Source organism: Carcharodon carcharias, chromosome 18, assembly GCF_017639515.1.
Source record: "Carcharodon carcharias isolate sCarCar2 chromosome 18, sCarCar2.pri, whole genome shotgun sequence".
In the NCBI taxonomy this organism is placed as follows: Eukaryota; Metazoa; Chordata; class Chondrichthyes; order Lamniformes; family Lamnidae; genus Carcharodon; species Carcharodon carcharias.
Genome location: NC_054484.1, coordinates 33,907,408 through 33,926,095, shown reverse-complemented (window position 1 = coordinate 33,926,095; position 18,688 = coordinate 33,907,408). Strand labels below are relative to the sequence as shown.

General features: G+C 41.3%; 1 protein-coding gene across 2 annotated transcripts in view; it reads left to right on the top strand.

Moving 5' to 3' along the window:
- chd1l (chromodomain helicase DNA binding protein 1-like) overlaps window positions 1-18,688 on the top strand; it is a 107,862-nt gene that overhangs the window by 69,887 nt on the left and 19,287 nt on the right. For both annotated transcript variants that reach the window (XM_041210719.1, XM_041210721.1), the window contains exons 14-19: window positions 1,743-1,899; window positions 7,025-7,193; window positions 8,246-8,391; window positions 13,229-13,392; window positions 15,907-16,118; window positions 18,387-18,485. In XM_041210719.1, coding sequence (XP_041066653.1) covers window positions 1,743-1,899; window positions 7,025-7,193; window positions 8,246-8,391; window positions 13,229-13,392; window positions 15,907-16,118; window positions 18,387-18,485 — 947 coding nt within the window. The remainder of the gene's footprint in view (window positions 1-1,742; window positions 1,900-7,024; window positions 7,194-8,245; window positions 8,392-13,228; window positions 13,393-15,906; window positions 16,119-18,386; window positions 18,486-18,688) is intronic.

Genomic DNA, 18,688 nt, shown 5'->3' with positions numbered 1-18,688 from the left:
ATGGTGTTGGGGATAGTATACTAACATGGATAGAGGATTGGCTAACTAATAGAAGACAGAAAGTTGGAATACGAGGAGGGTGGTGCATTTTCAGGATGGCAACTTGTACCTAGTGGAGCACCACAGGGATCTGTGCTGGGGCCACAGTTATGGATGAGGGATATGACTGTACTATCAGCAGGTTTGTGAATGACACAAAAATAGATGGGAAGGCAAGTGGTGCGGATGACACAAATTGTCTACAGAGGGATATAGACAGGTTAAGTGAGTGCGCAAAAACTTGGCAGGTGGAATATAATGTGGGAAAATGTGAGATTATGAACTTTGGCAGGAAGAATAGAGGAGCTGAATATTACTTATATTGAGAAAGACTGAAGAAAGCTGCAGCACAGAGGGATTTGGGAGTCCTTGTGCGTGAATTCCAAAAAGCTAGCAAACGTGTTCAGCAGTTAACAGGAAAGGCAAATGGAATGCTGGCCTTTATTTCAAAGGGAATGGAGTATTAAAATACTTGCTAAAACTATACAAGGCATTAGTTAGACCTGCTGGAGAGAGGGAAGTGTGTCAGTAATTGTAGTGCAATCTGTGGGTATCATGGTTGTATAATTTTCAGCGTGTGTAAACAGTGGGAAGTGGCTATGAGACTTGCAACAGCGCTAAGTGTCGAGGGCGAGGCAATACTCAGAATGTGAAGTACGAGTCATGGGGGATGTGGTGCAGTATGTGAGGCGATTGGTGCAGTTGCCAGCATATGGCATTTGAAGATGCATTAGCTGACCTTGACCACTAGTGAGGTAATTGAACTTCTTACAACAATGCATCTAGTTCCTTGGGGTTAGATTCCTGACATTGACCGCCATGGCTATCTGGTCCCACTGCCTTCACAAAGTTTGTCTGGTCCTTCCTGGCCCCCTATGGATAGACGACCTCTCTCCTTCTCTCCACTTCCTGCACCAAGGCCTCCAGTGCAGTGTCAGAAAAACTTGGAGCCTGCCCTTTGCCATTCTATGTCTTTATGGAGCGTTATCCATGTGAAAATCACTTTTGGAATTGTTTCCGGCACCTGCTCCAGTCACAATACACCTCTAGAGATGCAAGCTGGCTTTAAGTAATGCAGGCAAGTTTTTAAGTCATATTAGATTTTCATGATTTTGCATCCTTTGCTCAGGTGTGCTGCCATCCAACAGAGTGCTTAGCATTGCATTGAAATCATGTAAATTAGCAGGCAACAGTAAGTTTGCCTATTGCCTGTATTAGAAGCAACAGGTGCTAAGTAATCCCACATCACAATCCCTGTATCCATTTTCAGGTCCTGCCCAATTTTGCCACAATAATCTGAAATTCAACTCCTTAATAAATAATATTCTGCAAAAAATTCCTAACATTGAGGAAGCACAAACGTATAGTGATTATGGAAAATGTGTGTTTTCTCATTTTTTCTGACAGTGGGTTTTTGTAATAAAGTTCTATATTTCTGGCAGCAAGATCTGAACAATGGTAATTTTATCATATTTTAATGTCACATCTGAAGAGCATTGAAGTTAAGTGTAGAGAATTTCTTCAGTGTTAAACAGGATCAATGTCACAGTATTGCCATTTGTATAAACATTGAATTTGGACTTGGCTACATTTAGAAAATATTGTATGACAAAATACATATTAAAGCCAGTTGCTCACTTGTCAAGATGAATGGAACCCACAAAGTCCTTTTCTCCTCTAACGTGATTTCTTTACATATAAAGGCCGGTCAAAATTATTCGGCTGATTGGAAGAGACACCGTTGAAGAATTGATCTACAGACGAGCTATGTCAAAGCTGAGGTTGACAAACACTTTGATTGAAGGTGGTCAGTTCTCTCTGAAGGAGGGGGAAGAATCACCTGAAACTTTTGATATGCAGGTGAGAGTCTGCTCACAATTATAGTCTAAACAGGCAAAAGGCTTATGGTTCTTCTGTTGCAGCAGAACATCCTATCGCAGTTTTGAAGACACACCTCCATAACCATTGCTTTGTCTTGTAATTTCTGTAATTGAAATTTGGTTTCCAAGCAACATGTACAAAATTATTTGATTTCCTGTGGAAAGGTCAAGTCATTTTCCAACCCTCCTGCCAACACTGGATTTTGTTGCATTAGAATTAGTTTCAAGTACTTTTATTTACAAGGGAGTCCTCTTGCCTCCTCCAATTTTCTTTCCTTTCATCAGATGGTGATGACTCCTGCTCGATTGTCCCACCAATGACAGCAGCTCTCAAGTAACTGTTACTTTACCTGATCTTCATGTGTAGCAGAGACAAAGAGAGTCGGCAGGCCATTTGTTCGTGAGGAAGGTCAGAGATCAGTTGCAGGGATGTTGGATAATGCTGTGTAGTCTGGTTTGTATGCCCAGAGAGAGACTTCACCCTGTGTTGAATTTTAAATGCTCTAGCACTCTGGAACAGGCCTTGGGACAAATAGTTCGCTGCTTTGCCAGCTCTAATATTTTACACAATGTCTTCTGTATAAAATCAACACTGATTCGAACCATTTATTTTGATGTGGTACTGCACAAGTGTATTTATAATTGATTAAGCATCTAAGAATGAAATCCATTATCAGGAGTATTCTTTAGGGTTACTTATATGATAAATTAATAAATCCAAGACGAGGAATCCTGTGACGAGTAACTCACATCCTGACTCCCCAAAGCCGGTTCACCATCTACAAGGCACAAGTCAGGAGTGTGATGATAAACTCCCCACTTGCCTGGATGAGTGCAGCTCCCACAACACTCAAGAAGCTTGACACCGTCCAAGACAAAGCAGCCCAATCGATTGGCACCAAATCCAAAAATATTCACTCCCTCCACCACTGGTGCACGGTAGCAGCAGTGTGTACCATCTACAAGATGCACTGCAGGAATTCCTTATGGCTCCTTCAACAGCACCTTCCAAACCCATGACCACTACCATCTAGAAGGACAAGGGCAGCAGATAGATGGGAACATCACCACCTGGACGTTCACCTCCAAGTCACTCACTATCTTGACTTGGAAATATATCGCTGTTCCTTCACTGTCACTGGATCAAAATCCTGGAACTCCCTTCCCAACAGCATTGTGGGTATACCTGCACCACATGGACTGCAACGGTTCGAGAAGATAGCTCATCACCACCTTCTCCAGGATCAACTAGGGACGGGCAATAAATGCTGGCCCAACCAGTAAAGCTCACATCCCATGAATAAATTTTAAAAATAGGAACATCCGGCCTGATCAAACCACTTAGTTACAAAATTTGTCTCCTTAACACTCAGATTTTTACTGCCAAGAGTGCTGCTTTGCCTCCAAAATGGTGTCCACAGTAAACACACACATGCTTCTGTTGCGAGCTGTGCTGACCATTTTGGTGAGTGCATAACATGCATGCAGCAAGCATCTGGCAGAAGTATGAGTAGTCAGATTGCGCCATTTTGGACCTGAACACTCCAGCTAAGACCTCCTGTAACCTTGCACCAATGAACACACATTCAGCAGAAGAAAGGGCACCCCACCACCCAACTCCCACTAGTGCTATTCAAATGAATTATTAGCTTTCAGATTTGTTTATTGATTGATTTCTACTGGCTGTTGCTGCAGTTATAGAAGTGTTTGGTTTCTCGAGCTCTTTCAAGATGCAAAAATCTACAGGGAGTGGTATGATGTCTACTGAAAGATTTTATCCTGACTTCAAGGTTTCTGCACAAACCACTTGCTTGCAGACATGGATGCAACGGTCTGCATTCCCTTGGACTACAGCATGACTGGGTGAATGAGCAAAGGCAACACAGTGCAGGACAAACTGCTGGAAGAGGGAGGATAAAGGTGAGGAGGGCTCTCGGGCAGGAGCCCTATGCACCCAGGCTGTTTAGAGAGCTATTCCTCTATCTGGACCTCAGGGAGGAACAATTTATAAGATGTCTCTGCTTCACTAAGGATGTCCTCACTGAAATCTATCACCTGCTGAAGTCACAATTGTCACCTCAGAGCAGGGCAAGGATGGCGTAGCTGGTGGCTGTGAAGGTGACCATGGCTATGAAAACTTATGTATCTGGCTCCTTTCAGACTGGAGCTGAAGATATTTGCAACACTTCTCAGTTTGCTGTCCACTGGGAGGTAACTGAGCCTCTGTTTTCTAAGAGAGTTGAATATATTTCCTTTTCTCTTGCCAGAGAGAAGCAAAAGCAAGCACGTTGCTTTGTGAAGATTGCAGGCTTCCCCATGGTGCAGGGTGCTATTAACTGCATGCACGTGACTTTGCATGTGTCCCATGACAACTCTGAGATGTACTGCAATTGAAAGGGATTCCATGTGTTTCCCAAGTGGATAATGGGAATCCTGTAGATGTAGTATATCTGGACTTCCAGAATGCCTTTGAGAAGGTGCCGCACAAAAGATTAACACACAAGATAAGATCACATGGAGTTAGGGGTAATATATTAGCTTGGATAGAGGATTGGCTACCCAACAGAAAGCAGAGAGTTGGGATAAATGGGCCTTTTTCTGGATGGCAAGCTGTAAGTAGTGGGGTGCCACAGGGTTCGGTCCTTGGGCCCCAACTATTTATAATCTATATTACTGACTTGGATTCAGGGATAGAAGGCACCATAGCTAAATTTACAGATGATACCAAACTAGGTGGGAAAGTAAGTTGTAATGAAGAAATAAGAAATTTACAAATGGATATGGACAGGTTAGGTGAACGGGCCAAAATTTGGCAGATGTAGTTTAACGTGGATAAGTGTGAGGTTATCCATTTTGGTTGGAAGAATAGAAAGGCAACTTATTGTTTAAATAGAGAGAAACTTCAGAATGCTTAAGTGCAGAGGTGTCCTGGTGCATGAATCGCTGAAAGCTAGTATGCAGGTACAACAGGTAATAAGGAAGGCAAATGGAATTTTGGCATTTATTGCTAAAGGAATAGAGTATAAAAATAGGGAAGTATTGTTGCAACTGTACAAGGCATTGGTGAGACCGCACCTGGAGTACTATGCACAGTTTTGGTTCCCTTACTTGAGGAAGGATGTAGTTGCATTGGAGGTGGTTCAGAGGAGGTTCACTAGATTGATTCCAGAGATGCGGGGTTTGGCTTATGAGGACAGATTGAGCAGCTTAGGCTATTACTCGCTAGAGTTTAGAAGGATAAGAGGAGATCTAATTGAGGTATATAAGATGCTAAAGGGGATAGACAACGTAGACGTGCAGCAAATGTTTCCCCTTGTGGGGCATTCTAGAGTGGGAGGCCATAGTTTTAGGCTAAGGGGTGGTACATTTAAATCAGAGATGAGGAGGAATTACTTCTCTCAAAGGTTCATGAATCTGTGGAATTCACTACCTCAGAGTACAGTGGATGCCGGGATGCTGAATAATTTTAAGGAGGAGAGAGACAGATTTTTAATTAGTAACGGGTTGAAAGGTTATGGGGAGAGGGTGGGAAATTGGAGTTGAGGCCAAAATGAGATCAGCCATGATCATGTTGAATGGCGGGGCATGCTCAAGGGGCTGAATTGCCTACTCCTGCTCCTAGTTCTTATGCTCTCAATCTACAGCTGGTGTACAACTATATGCAGCATATAATTCAGGTCTAACCAGTATCTGGGCAACAGATATTATGCCTTTATTCTGTGGTAGGCTTGCGTGTCATTCTCATTTGAGCCACCATGACAAACCAGAGCTTGGCTACTGGGTGACAAGGGCTATTCTTTGATGAAAGGCTTATGACTCTAGTGTGCAACCCATGTGCAAGTGGGCAGTATGCATGCAACAAAAGCCATGTGGCCGTATTAAAGCCGCTATACAAATGCTTGTTGTTATTGTCTGACTTTAGAATGAGCTCCCACTGCAGCACCTAGATGTTGGGTGGCTTCTGCTTGTTCTTCAGTGGAAGCTGAGACTTCAGCCATTATATGATGCACCATGGTTGGGTCCACAAATCTGCTTATATGGTTGGTCACCACTTACACACTGGAAAGGATGAGCTCCAAGTTTTTCATAAAGCCTTGTGCCAAGTTGTTGGGTGTCTCCTCTGTTGGCTTTCTGGCCAATACACCAAGCTTTTCATTCTGCACACCTATCAATACTTTCAGCCACCCCGTGGAAGTGCGCATCGGAATCCTCTACAGTAGAACCTCCGGCATGCTGGCATCTGTGCCATGTTTGCCATCTGTGCTGGCTGCAAGGCACTTATGCCTGGTGTCTCACCATGTGCTGATCCCTCCACTAATTTTCAGGGTAGCTTAGAGAAGCACTCTGGAAATTGGCATTGGGAGCCCTATTGCTTTGAATTATATCAACTGCTCAATGCAAACTGAATAGCTTATTGTGAGTTATGAGGAAAGATTGGAGAACGTTGGATTTCTTGAAAAGTGGTATTTCAGAGGTAACCTTAGAGAGACAAATATAAGGTAAGACATAGTAGAATAAAATAAATATGAAGCACTACAAGTTAGATTGACAGTATAACCTGGGGCAGAGGTTGAAATTAGTAAAAACAAATTCAGTATTGATGACAGAAGTTCTTAACTCAGAGTAAGCAGCACATGGAATAGCCTATCTGGCAAGAGAGTCGAAGAAAACCTCCAAAAATCATTTAATAAACAACTAATCCTTGGGCTGAATGCTGTAATGAAGCAGACTTTGGAATCTTTCTAGATGGGTGAGTAAGATGGGCCCAATGACCTTCCATATTAGTACTCAATGGGTGTTCCTAATAAGAAACTTACCAAGGCTTGCAATCGCTATTTAAACAGACAAATCTTCAAAGCTTAAATAAATCAGCTGCAAAAGAAATGCAATGATTTCTTTCCTAATTACTTGTTTGAAAAAATGTTGAAAATACCAGATGTTGAAAGTACCAAATACAAAAATGTCAAAATAAGATCAAGATTAGTTAATTTGTTTTATTTTGCTGTATATAAAAAGAGTTTTGTTTACATATTTAGCAGTTTAATATTGAGTAGTGAGCCATTGAGGCTGATGAATAAATTTATTTGGCCTTTTTTTTTCTGTAGTTAAGTGACATCCTGAAATTTGGTCTGGATAAGTTGCTGTCTTCTGAAGAGAGCACTGTAGAAGATGTTGACCTGGAAAATATTATAGGGGAAACCAGAAAAGGAATGTGGGTCACTGAGGAGCAACCGATGCAGACAGTGGAAGCAGATGAAGAGCAGGAGGGAACAAGTATGTTTTTACGATTTACCACATACATCAGCCCTGGTCAGGCTTGAAGGTCTTTACCATTGATCTGGGTTGTTGTTAGAAGTTATATAAGTTATTGTAGAAAAGTCTGCCAATAAAAGACATTAAACCAGTCAGATATTTAAAAAGAACATTTGAACTTCTTTCAGTAGAACTCTAGGACTGTCACCATAGTGCTGCTTCAGCACTATCTCCTCATTTTTGGCAAGTCTTAGGATCTCTCTCTCTCCCTTTGCTTCAAAACCTCAAGACATTTACATTAATGCTATCAAACTTTGAGATCCCCATCTTTTTTCACCAAGCCCACATGCAACCTGTTTTATAAAGTTCAGCCTCCACCCTTCACCTCATCCCGAATGGAGCTAAATGCTATGGGTAGAAATTTTTCTCAGGCAGGGATGCAAAGCAGGCAGCATTGGATCACCCATCTGTTACCTGCTGCGTCTGATATTTAAACTCCTTGTAGTAAATGGATTAAATATCAGGTGCTGTGTATTATGGCTGGGCAATCCGATATCGCCCCTGTTGCACCACTACTACCCTAGACAAATTTCAACCCCTAGGGACTTACTTCCACCTGCTTCATCTTGCATGGAAGGAAATTAAAATTGAGTACATAAGTAAACGGAAATATAGTTAAGTCCACTGAATTACAATTTCAACTGAAAATTGAACATCATTGCAGATTTTTATCCCCAAAATAAAACTGACAATCCAGAATAGTATGTAATATACAATTTGACATGTTAAATCACCATAAACCCAGGGCTTAATGATAATATATCGTGATCTACATGTAAGAAAACTGCATATCACTGTGAGCAACAACTTGCTGTAATAATCTGCAATTAGTTGTTAAAATGTTACATTGCAAGCTTTTAATCTAAGTCTTAAATTAAACAAGTGTACAGTAATCTACAGCTAAGTTATGAACCCCTTGAGTGAGTGCAGAAAATTGTTTTGTCTTACATGGTTAAATGGAGTCAGCCATGTTATTATACTGTAATTTATTACCAAGGTCTTATTTCTTTTAGTACACATGTATCAATATGAGGGTAAAGATTACTCTAAAGAACCCAGTTCAGAAGATCAGAAAACCTTTGAGCAACTTCTGAACCTTCGCAAAATGGCACTTGAAGAAGCCAGTAAAGGAGGAAGATCACTTCGCAAAAAGTCCAATGTAAGGCAGCTGCATCAGTTCCGAGAATAATATGTTAATTGTAAATGCAGATCTCTCGCTGTTATGTAATTTTGTTCATAGCTCGTATCCTTTAAACTGCTAAGTACTGAATCACAGAATCTTAACGGCATGTCCCTTTGCAACCTGCTAATGGCTACAAAGCAATTTTCAGTTAATTTCTTTCTCAATGCTGTAATAATCAAATTATGAATCAACATAATTCATAATATTGTTTCTAGAGTAATCTGTAACAAATAATACTTGCATGTATATTTCACTATCAGCATCTCAAGGTACTTCATACAACTAATTATTTCATAAACCCAATGATAATTGTTAAATAAATAAATGTATCCAATATTCTGTTCAGCAATGACCTACAATCAGGGTGTGAAATGAATGATCAGTTAAATCTGTTCTTGAAGGAGGAAGGAAAATGCACTGCTGTTCTTGAAATAATACAATAGAATCTTTAGCTGCCATCTGAAATAGCATGTGGGATCTTGATTTTAGCACCCTAAACAAAGGACAGCACTTCTAATGATGCAGCACTCACTTAGTGCTTTGCTGGGGTGTCAGTCTAAATTGAATTCAAATCCATAATCTTTTGAATCGGGTGCCAAATTTACCAAATCAATTTTGACTAGATGTTGCAATTCAATCTCTCTCCCAATATTTTCTGTTCATGCTTAATACAGTAGGTAATTTCTAAGCATGAAGCCTATACTGTTAGTAATCAGAAACCTGACCTTATGAATAGTTGAGGTTACTGGATATACTGGGCCCAGAGTACATAATGAGCTCTTTTCCATTGGTATGTACACAGTTGAATCAGTGAGAGTTATCTGTGGAAAATTTATACACTAATGCTGAAATCTAGTAATTAGCATTTGCTGACATTCAGAAATAACAAAGAAGCAAAAATGGACAACTAGTAGGTAAAGCATAGAGATTGAATGCCTATTTTTGCATTTGTATTTTAAAACTGGGCTGAAGCAAGGAAAATTTCACTCCAGCCATACTCTGCAGTAATTTTCACAACTTAACTCCAGCTGCTGTGATGAAAACATTTTGGCCTGAATTTTACCTTTGGCGGCTTACCCAGGAGCAGTCAGGAAACAGGCCCCTGACTGCGATTTCAAGTTGGCTGGCCAATTAACAGCCAGCCAGCATGAAATGCATGCTGAAAAGCTCAGCGCTGCCAGGGTGGGGGCAGGAAGAGGCTAGGCGATTGATGTTTTTGCGGGTGCGGTTGAGCGCTGCGAGAGGACTCCCTGAAGGCAGACAGCTGCCTCAGGGAACTGCAGACCTGAAATTGATCAAATAAATGTTTAAAAAGTTGCAAAAAAATGTCCATGCATCAGAATCAAGCATCTGAAAATATAGCTGATATAAATGTTGTCCGCAGATATTTATTTTTATTTTATTTCATAATGGAAATTTCATCCCGCCCTTGGGCCCTTGGATGAGGTTTGAGGAAAAATGCAAAGGCTGTTTGGCCGCTTTGCCTGTCCGCCACCCATAAGGCTGGACGGGCCATGAAAAATCGGAGACAATTGCGCTGTTAATGGGTTTAATTGCCCTCTTAATTGTCAGTGGGCGTGCTTCTGACTTTTGCGCAAGCCTGCTGAGTGAAATATTGCATGATGACAGGTTGGGACGTTCACCCGATGTATTCTCGCATGATTTTATGCCTGATCAGGCCGGGAGCACGCCTGCCCGCCGGACATAAAATTCTTCCCTTTATGTGAGAAAATCACACCATGGAATTCTTGTTACCTTCTGTCTGTATAGCAATGCTGCCACTTTCGATTATATGCCTCTTCCCTTTGATCCAGGCTGGTATTAAGTAAGGTGGATACCATTCACAGTTGATCAAAGCTGCCAATCAAAATAGATTTTTAGAGTTAATAAGAACAGAGTGGAAAAAAATGCTCACAGGATCATCAATAGCCAATTTTAAATAATTATCTCATCTAATTGGGATTTGCATTATTGAACACTTTCTACAATATAAACCGCTTGGTCTGAGTTAACCGATATGCATCTGCTATAACTAGGAGATGCAAATTCTGACAATCCATACAATTGATAGTTAAGCCTTTAAGAATTAGCATATCTCCTTTTGCAATGACAACCTTACATATGTTATCACAAACCTGAGATTCCTGGCTCTGATAAGTGACTGCTTACAGACATTGCCATAAACACAGTACATATCAACCTTCCACACTATATTTCAATATCAATCAGTCAAGAGCTACACATCCTGATAAAGGAAATAAAGTTTCTGGTGCTGCAAAACAGGACAGAAATTTGATGTGAATAGATTTTCTTGCCTCTTCTCATTGATTTGGCTGGTTGTTGTCATTTGTAGATTGCTCTGGGACTTTTCTGAGGGGCAGAGCTTGTGAGCTCTGGTGAGATGCAAATGAAGTGTGAGAAGGCATTCCTGGACCCCCTGCTTCAATTCCAGAATCACAGTCTGGCACTGTACTGGAAAATGTGGCATTATGACCTGTCCTGGATCAATGGAGATCTGGCTGCATGGCCTGTAGCTGTGACTCTTTTACCTTTTCATTGGGTTGTGGTGCAGGACCCATTGTCTCGATGAAGGGCAGGAATATCTGCCTCTTTAATTTCCAAATCAATTCTGTATAAATTACACCATAATAAGAGGATTATTGATTTGTAAGTTAAGTGGTCAATGCCAAATGTTGGACTTTTTTTGGAAGGCTGTCTTTCTAAAACCATGTTTGGTCTCAACCATGAAAATTTTATGGGAGCCACCGGGCATGAAGAAATAATCTAACGAATTAAAGTTCATCCTCCTAGTACATTAACTCTCCCGTATGAAGCCAAGATCTCACCATTCATCCAACCAGGCACAATGCTTATAAATATAGAAGCCTCGGTAAAATATCAGGGTATTACTTTCAATTTTTAAGCAGTTTTAAATATAATGTAGCATACATAATGGAAATTTAAATCAAGAAGGTATCTGCCTAATATGTTATAAATGTTGCCAGCAATAATAATTGCACAAAAAATAAATTGAGAAAAATAATAAAGGTTATAAAATTTGAAATGTTAAAGAAGATTGCACCCGAACCCAATTAACAGTTTTTCAGTTGTAGGAACAGAAGTAGGCCATTTAGCCCCTTAAACCTTCTCTGCCATTCAATGAGATCACGGCTGATCTGCGACCTAACTCCACGGACCCACCTTTGCTCCACATCCCTTAATATCTTGGGCTAATAAAATTCAATCTCAGTTTTAAAATTAATAATTGATTCAGCATCAATTGCCATTTGCAGAAGAGAGTTCCAAATATCCACCACCCTTTGTGTGAAGAAGTATTCCTAATTTCATTCCTGAAAGATCTGGTTCTAATTTTTAGACTCTGCCCCCACATCCTAGACTCTCCAACCAGCAAATGTAGTTTCCCCCAATCTACCCAACCTGTTGCCCCTTAATATTTTGAAAACTTCAATCAAATCATCCCTTAACCTTCTTAATTCCAGGGAGTACAACTCTAGATAGTTTAATCCTTATATTTTATCCATGGAGTCCAAGGGCAGGATTTTTACCTCGTTGGGCGGGCGCGGCGGGCAGGCCCAGGAGCAGTTGTGAAACCGACCACCGTCTGCGATTGGGCCCCAACTGCGATTTCACGCTGGCTGGCCAATTAACGGCCAGCCAGTGTGAATCACGCGCTAGGAGCCTCAGCGCTGCCTGGGTTGCGGGGGAGTGAGGAGGAAGGCGAGCACTGAAGTTTGCTGCCTTAGGGGAGCTGAAGGTTTTTAAAAACATAAATAAAGATTTTTAAAATGTTAAAAACATGTCCCCTCATGTGACTCTATCCATGAGCAAGGGACATGTTATAAATGAGATTTCAACATTTTTATTTTACTTTTAATTTCCATGGATGAGGCTTCATAAAAACTCCAAAGGCCGCTTGGCTGGGCAGTGAAAAATCAGATTGAATTAATTGATTAAAAGCCTTATTAGGCCTCTTAATTGTCAGCAGGTGCACTGCCGCCTCTCACGTGCCCGCTGAGCAAAATATCCCGAGAGTGTGTGATGACGTCAGGATGCTCGCCCGACATTATCGTGCACTAGTTTTCTCTTGTTTGGGTTGGGCGCATGCCCACCCAATGAGAGAAGAATTCTGCCCCATATAATTTGAGTAAATCTATGTTGCATTCCCTCCAAGGCTAAGATATCCTTCCTTAAGGTATGGTGCCCAGAACTGCTTACAGTAATTCCAGGTATGGTCTAACCCAGGACTTTGTATAGCTGAAGGATGACTTCTGCTCACTTGTATTCTAGTCCTCTGGATACAATTTTCATTATCAAGAAGGATATATCAAGAATCTGGTGTCATAGTGAGTCAGACACTGATTTCCACACCTGTTTTGAAATCCATCCAAATCTGAGGAGATGGAAACCAGAAGCTGGAGAAGGTTTCTAAGGTCTTATTGAAATTAATTTGGAGAATCTCAGCCTCATTAATTCAGAGAGGTCAAGGGTATGGGAAATGGAAGAGAAATGTCATACTGCTGCCATAGGGTATGCTGTTCTGGGATTGGAGCTCAGGGAAATTTTTGGGCAGAGTAGAGAGAGCTTTATTTTGCATGTGGCCATGCTATGGTTAACCTGGAAATGTTCATGGTGCTGACAACTCAAATGGGAAGAGTTTCATTCCTGAACACGATCATCTCTCACTCACCTTGATGAGCACATAGAACTTAAAAGAGTAAAATGAATTGGGATAAAGAGTTTCTGCACAAACAGCAATCCATACCTATCTTATTTTGATTCTTTATCCATACAGGTCTTTCTGGCGGCCCCATTGGATCTGACCACCAGAAAAAAACGAATATTGTCACCTGAAGAACTGGAGCAACGACGTCAGAAACGTCAAGAGGCAGCAGCTAAACGTGCAAAGCTACTGTATGAAAAGAAACAAAAGCAAGAAGAGGAGGAGCAAAAGAAAAAGTAAGGGCTGATTTATTGTTATTTCAAATTTTTTGCTGGTTTTGGAAGGAGGGTATTACAATGCCAGCATGTTTTTTTTATTATTCATACACGGAATGTGGGCTTCACTGGTTAGGCCAGCATTTATTGCCCTTGAGAAAGTGGTGGTGAACTGCCACCTTGAACTACTGCAGTTCATGTGGCGTAGGTACACCCACAGTGCTGTGAGGGAGGGGGTTTCAGGATTTTGACCCAGCGATAGCAAAGGAACAGCGATATATTTCCAAGTCAGGATGGTGAGTGGTTTGGCGGGGAACTACCAGGTGGTGGTGTTTCCATGTATATGCTGCCCATGTCCTTCTAGATGGTCACAGTTGTGGGTTTGGAAGGTGCTGTTGAACGAGCCTTGGTGAGTTTCTGCAGTGCATCTTCTAGATGGTACACACTGCTGTTACTGTGCGTTGGTGGTGGGGGGAGTGAGCGTTTGTGGATGGGGTGCCAATCAAGTGGGCTGCTTTGTCCTGGGTGGTGTCAAGCTTCTTGAGTGTTGTTGAAGTTGCACTCATCCAGGCAAGTGGAGAGTGTTCCAACACACTCCTGACTTGTGCCTTGTAGGTTGTGGACAAGCTTTGGGGAGTCAGGAGGTGAGTTACGCACCACAGGATTCCTAGCCTCCGATCTGCTCATGTAGCCACAGTATTTGTATGGCTATTCCAGTCCAGTTTCTGGTCAATGTTAACCCCCAGGATGTTAATAGTGGGAGATTCAGCGATAGTAATGTCATTGAATGATATGGAGCAATGGCTAGATTTGCTCTTGTTGGAGGTGGTCATTGCCTGGCACTTGTGTGGTTCAAATGTTACTTGCCACTTGTTAACCCAAGCCAGGATGTTGTCCAGGTCCTACTGCTGGTAGTCCTTGCTGTTCTGATGAAAATAATTGACCTGAAACATTAACTCTGTTTCTCTCCACAGATGCCACCTCACCTGCTGAGTATTTCCAGCATTTTTTTTTTCGTTATTACTAGTCTAGGGGGGTAAAGGAACAAAGGAATCCTAATGTACAAATAGATCAACCACTTGCCATAGGTTAATAAAGTCACACCTAAAAAAGCACTAGGCTTTAATTCTAGAGGGATAGAATTGAAAAGTAGAGAAGTTATGCTGGGAATTAGGAATAAGCATCCATTTTTCTTCTTTGTATTCATTTTTTGATGCTAGTTGGCAATAAGACAGAGAAAAATTGGCTTTAGCATCTTTGGCACATCATTCCTGTTGCTTTCAGTTTTATTCTCTTCTTATTGGCAATTTTCTTCCCTTCTGTCCTGAAGGCATTGACTTTTTGTGGAATTATGGATCCATTGTCTTTTATCGCATTCTAGCACCTTACTGGGAATTATCTATATGTGAGCCTTGATGGTGAGTATTAACAGGCTGCTTGGTTGTGGGGCACGTTACAGCCAAACTGAATCGTGTTTCAGGTCAATTATCTTTCATCAGAACAGCAAGGGCTACCAGCAGTAGGACCTGGACAACATCCTGGCTTGGGTTGACAAGTGGCAAGTAACATTTGCACCACACAAGTGCCAGGCAATGACCATCTCCAGCAAGAGCAAATCTAACCATTGCTGCTCTGGATGTTGATGTCAGAAATCAATATGTACTGATCAGAAGCAAATGCTTTGTTTAATTTTGCCTTCCTAACCCTAGAGTGCTGTAGCCAGTTGACCATTTTGACAGAAATTAACTAATTAGTACTGACTAAGAATCAAGTCTGGGGCATTCCCAGTCTATATGGACCAGTGACTGCTGCTTTAAATAGCTGAATCATTGTATTTCTCACTTTCTAGAATTGAAATAGTGTAAAGCTAACAAGTTCAAAATTTTCAACCCGAGAGAGAAAGAACTTGCTGTTACATAATGCAATTAATGTTCTCAGGATGTCCCAGTGTGCTTTACTTTTGAATTATAGACACCTTTTTGGCAAACATGGCTGTCAATTTACACACAGCAGGGTGTCACAGAAAGCATGAGCTGAATGACCATCTAATCTGTTTTTGGTGTTTTTGGTTGGGGATAAATATTGGTCATCAGGAGAAATACTTTGCTCTTCTTTGAAAGAACAGATAAGACTTTAGCTTAATGTCTTATCCTAAGGATGGTACCTTAGAAAATGAAGTGCTCCTTCAAAACTGAAGTGTCATCCTAGATTGTGTTCTAAAGCCCTGAAGTGGAGCTTGAATTTTACAACCTTCTGACTTGAACTAGTTCTATCACTTACCAAAGGCTGATAATGTTTCTTCTTCAGAAACATCTTACAATCTACTGGTAACACTGTACAATGTGTTTAAAGAAAGAACAAAGATCCATATAACACTTCATTAAGGAATCAAAAGATCCCAACCCCTTCAGAGCTAATTAATTACTTAAGTGTGAGAATTGTTTTGCTCTAAGAGCTGATGGCGCTCTGCTCAACCAATCAGTATATCTGTTTTAAAATAACAATAATGAAATTTTAAATGACATTTCCCCTCAGGATGGCTTGGTGGGAATCTTGTGGCTACAGATCTCTCTGTCTTCCAGCATTGGATAGTGAGAGCGAGGATGAATCGGAGGAAGATGAAAATGACCTTCCCGGTGATTTGGATTCTGCAGATATGGAACAGATGTCCATTCACTACGTTCTTGGGGATGTCACTCACCCAACGGTTGCTGACAAAGAGGATGCAATAATAGTGCACTGTGTTGGCAAGTAGAAAAATAAACGACATATTACAGAAGTCTCTTGTTTAAAATGATAGAATCTAGTCCTGTTTGCCTGTCACCCCTGTGCTTGATGACCTACACTTGCACTGGTAACATTCGCATCTTTGTGGTTTTAAAATTCTCGTATTAGTGTTCAACTCCCCCACCATGGCCTCGCTTCTTCCTGTCTCTGCAATCTCCTACAGCACTAGTCCTCTGATTTGTCTGTGCTTCTCCAATTTTCTTGCACACCCCTGATTTTTAATCACTCCATCATAGTGGCCATGCCTTCAGCTGCCTAGGCCCTAAGCTCTCGAATTCCCTCCTTTAACTTCTCCACCTCCCTACTTCTCTTTCTCTCTACGCACCTGCCACGCCCCCCCCCCCCCCCCCCCCCCCCCCCCCCACTTTAGGACATTCCTTCAAATCTACCTCTTACATGAAGGTTTTGGTCACTGATCCTAATATCTCCTTATGTGGCTCAATGTCAAATTTTATTTCATTATGCTCCTGTGAAGTGCCTTAGGATGTTTTATGACCTTAAAGATACTATATAAATGCAAGTATTATTGTTGTCTCATAAAAAAAACCTCTGTTTAATAAATACTATCAGGCTCCCCTCTACAGAGTGATGTTAGGCTTGATACCTTCGTTGTGCTTGGAGCCAAACCAGCAGATCCCCTGCCTTCAGATGTACTGGGCAGGATTTTACAGCAGGTTTCAAGACCCAGCATCAGGATGAAATGGGGGTTCCCAGCCCACACTTGCCAGCTGCGGGATCAGCTCAGAAATTCCAGTTAAGGAAGGCGGACAGGCTCCTGTGCTGTGGACCCAATAGGAGGGTCAGCAACTTGAGCCTCAGCAACTTGAGTTCCACCAGTGCTGCTGAAGATTTCTGGGATCGATAGGGTGCCCTGGGAGAGATGTATAAAATTAAAAATCAGAGGGGTCAAGCAGACAGGCCTTTCCTGTGGGCTCACTGGGGCATAGAACCTCCAGATGGCCATTGGGGCTGCCATCGAGAAGCCATGAAACTGGTGGCCTCTCAACACAGCGGTGTGGCTGCTTGGCTGCTGGCAAAATGCTAGCGGCCTGTGAAAATTGTCCCTAATAGGGTGTAGGTGGCCTAATAGGGAATGCATATCTGATCCTGCAGCTGGGTAACTTCCCCGGTGGTGGGATGCATCGGTGAGCCATCCTGACATGGCTCTTTGCTATTTTTCTGGCCACCCTGCACCCTCCTCAGCCAGGAAAATCATGCCCACTGATTGTCCTAAGTCTGTTCAGTTGAATGGATTCTATAGGAGACTAGCAACACCTGCAACTGAAGGATTGATTTAGCAAAAGCAGGGATTCCTATTCTAGCTCTGACCTCCTAAGGAAGTTGCCCATAATTTCCTTATCATTCAGATTAGTTCAACAATGACAACTTATATTTATGTAGCACCTTTTAACGTAATGAAATGTCCCAAGGCGGATCACAAGAGCATTATTAAACATAATAGGGAGACAGCAAGCCACATAACAAGACATTAGGTAAGATGACCAAAAGCTTAACCAAAGAGGTAGATTTTAAGTAATGTCTTATAAGTAGGAAAGCAAGATGGAGAAGCAGAGAGGTATAGGAAATGTATTCCAGACCTTGGAATTTAAGCAATTGAAGGCATGGCCAACAATGATGGAGCAGTTGAAATTGGAGTGCACAAGAGGCCAGAATTAGAGGAGCACAGATATCTTCTGAAAAGATGTGAATGAAACAGCTGCTGGAACTACTATTTCCTTTACACCTGTGAAGGTAGGTTAATAACAAACCAAACAATCATCTGATACCTGTGAAAACCTATGAATGTGACCAGTCTGCCCTACATGCCCTACTGGAAAGAAATACTAAAAAACTGAGGAGAAAGAATGCTACAAGCTGAGGCAGAGCATCAACGCAAGTTTGAGGTGGGTGAAAAGGAGGAGCAGCATTAATAAAAACACAAAGCTGAAGAAAACACAAAGTAAATTTGACACATACGCCTATTCATTACTCCAAAAATATTTCTGAAAATTTACATTGTGCTGCTGTAAGCATTCAGCTGTGTTCAGAGGACGCACTTGTGAGTAAAATATTAAAATGAATAATTTTGGAGTCAGAGACCCTCCCTTTATGAAATTGGTTTGATTTAGTCCAAATGATGGTTGCTTAAGATAGATTTCATTGAATTTTGTGTTTTGTTTATCTTGCCTTAAACATTTTTTTCCTTTCAATATTTACTTGTTTTTTAGATGACTCTGGAAGATGGGGAAAAGGAGGTTTGTTTACAGCTTTGGAAGCTAGATCTGATGAACCAAGAAAGCAGTACGGGCAAGCAGGAAAAATGAATGGTAAAGGAGACCAGAATTTTAACAATTGGTACTTTTAAAATGTCCTTTCTTTATCTTTAAATTTTAAATATACTAAAGGACCCCAGTGGAGCAATTGTGCTGATTTGTGAAATGATTATTAAGCGTAAGAAATATGTTGCCTGTAGCAAAGGAAGATTAAGTACATTCATTCTACTGCCCCAACAGTCTACACCTGATCATCA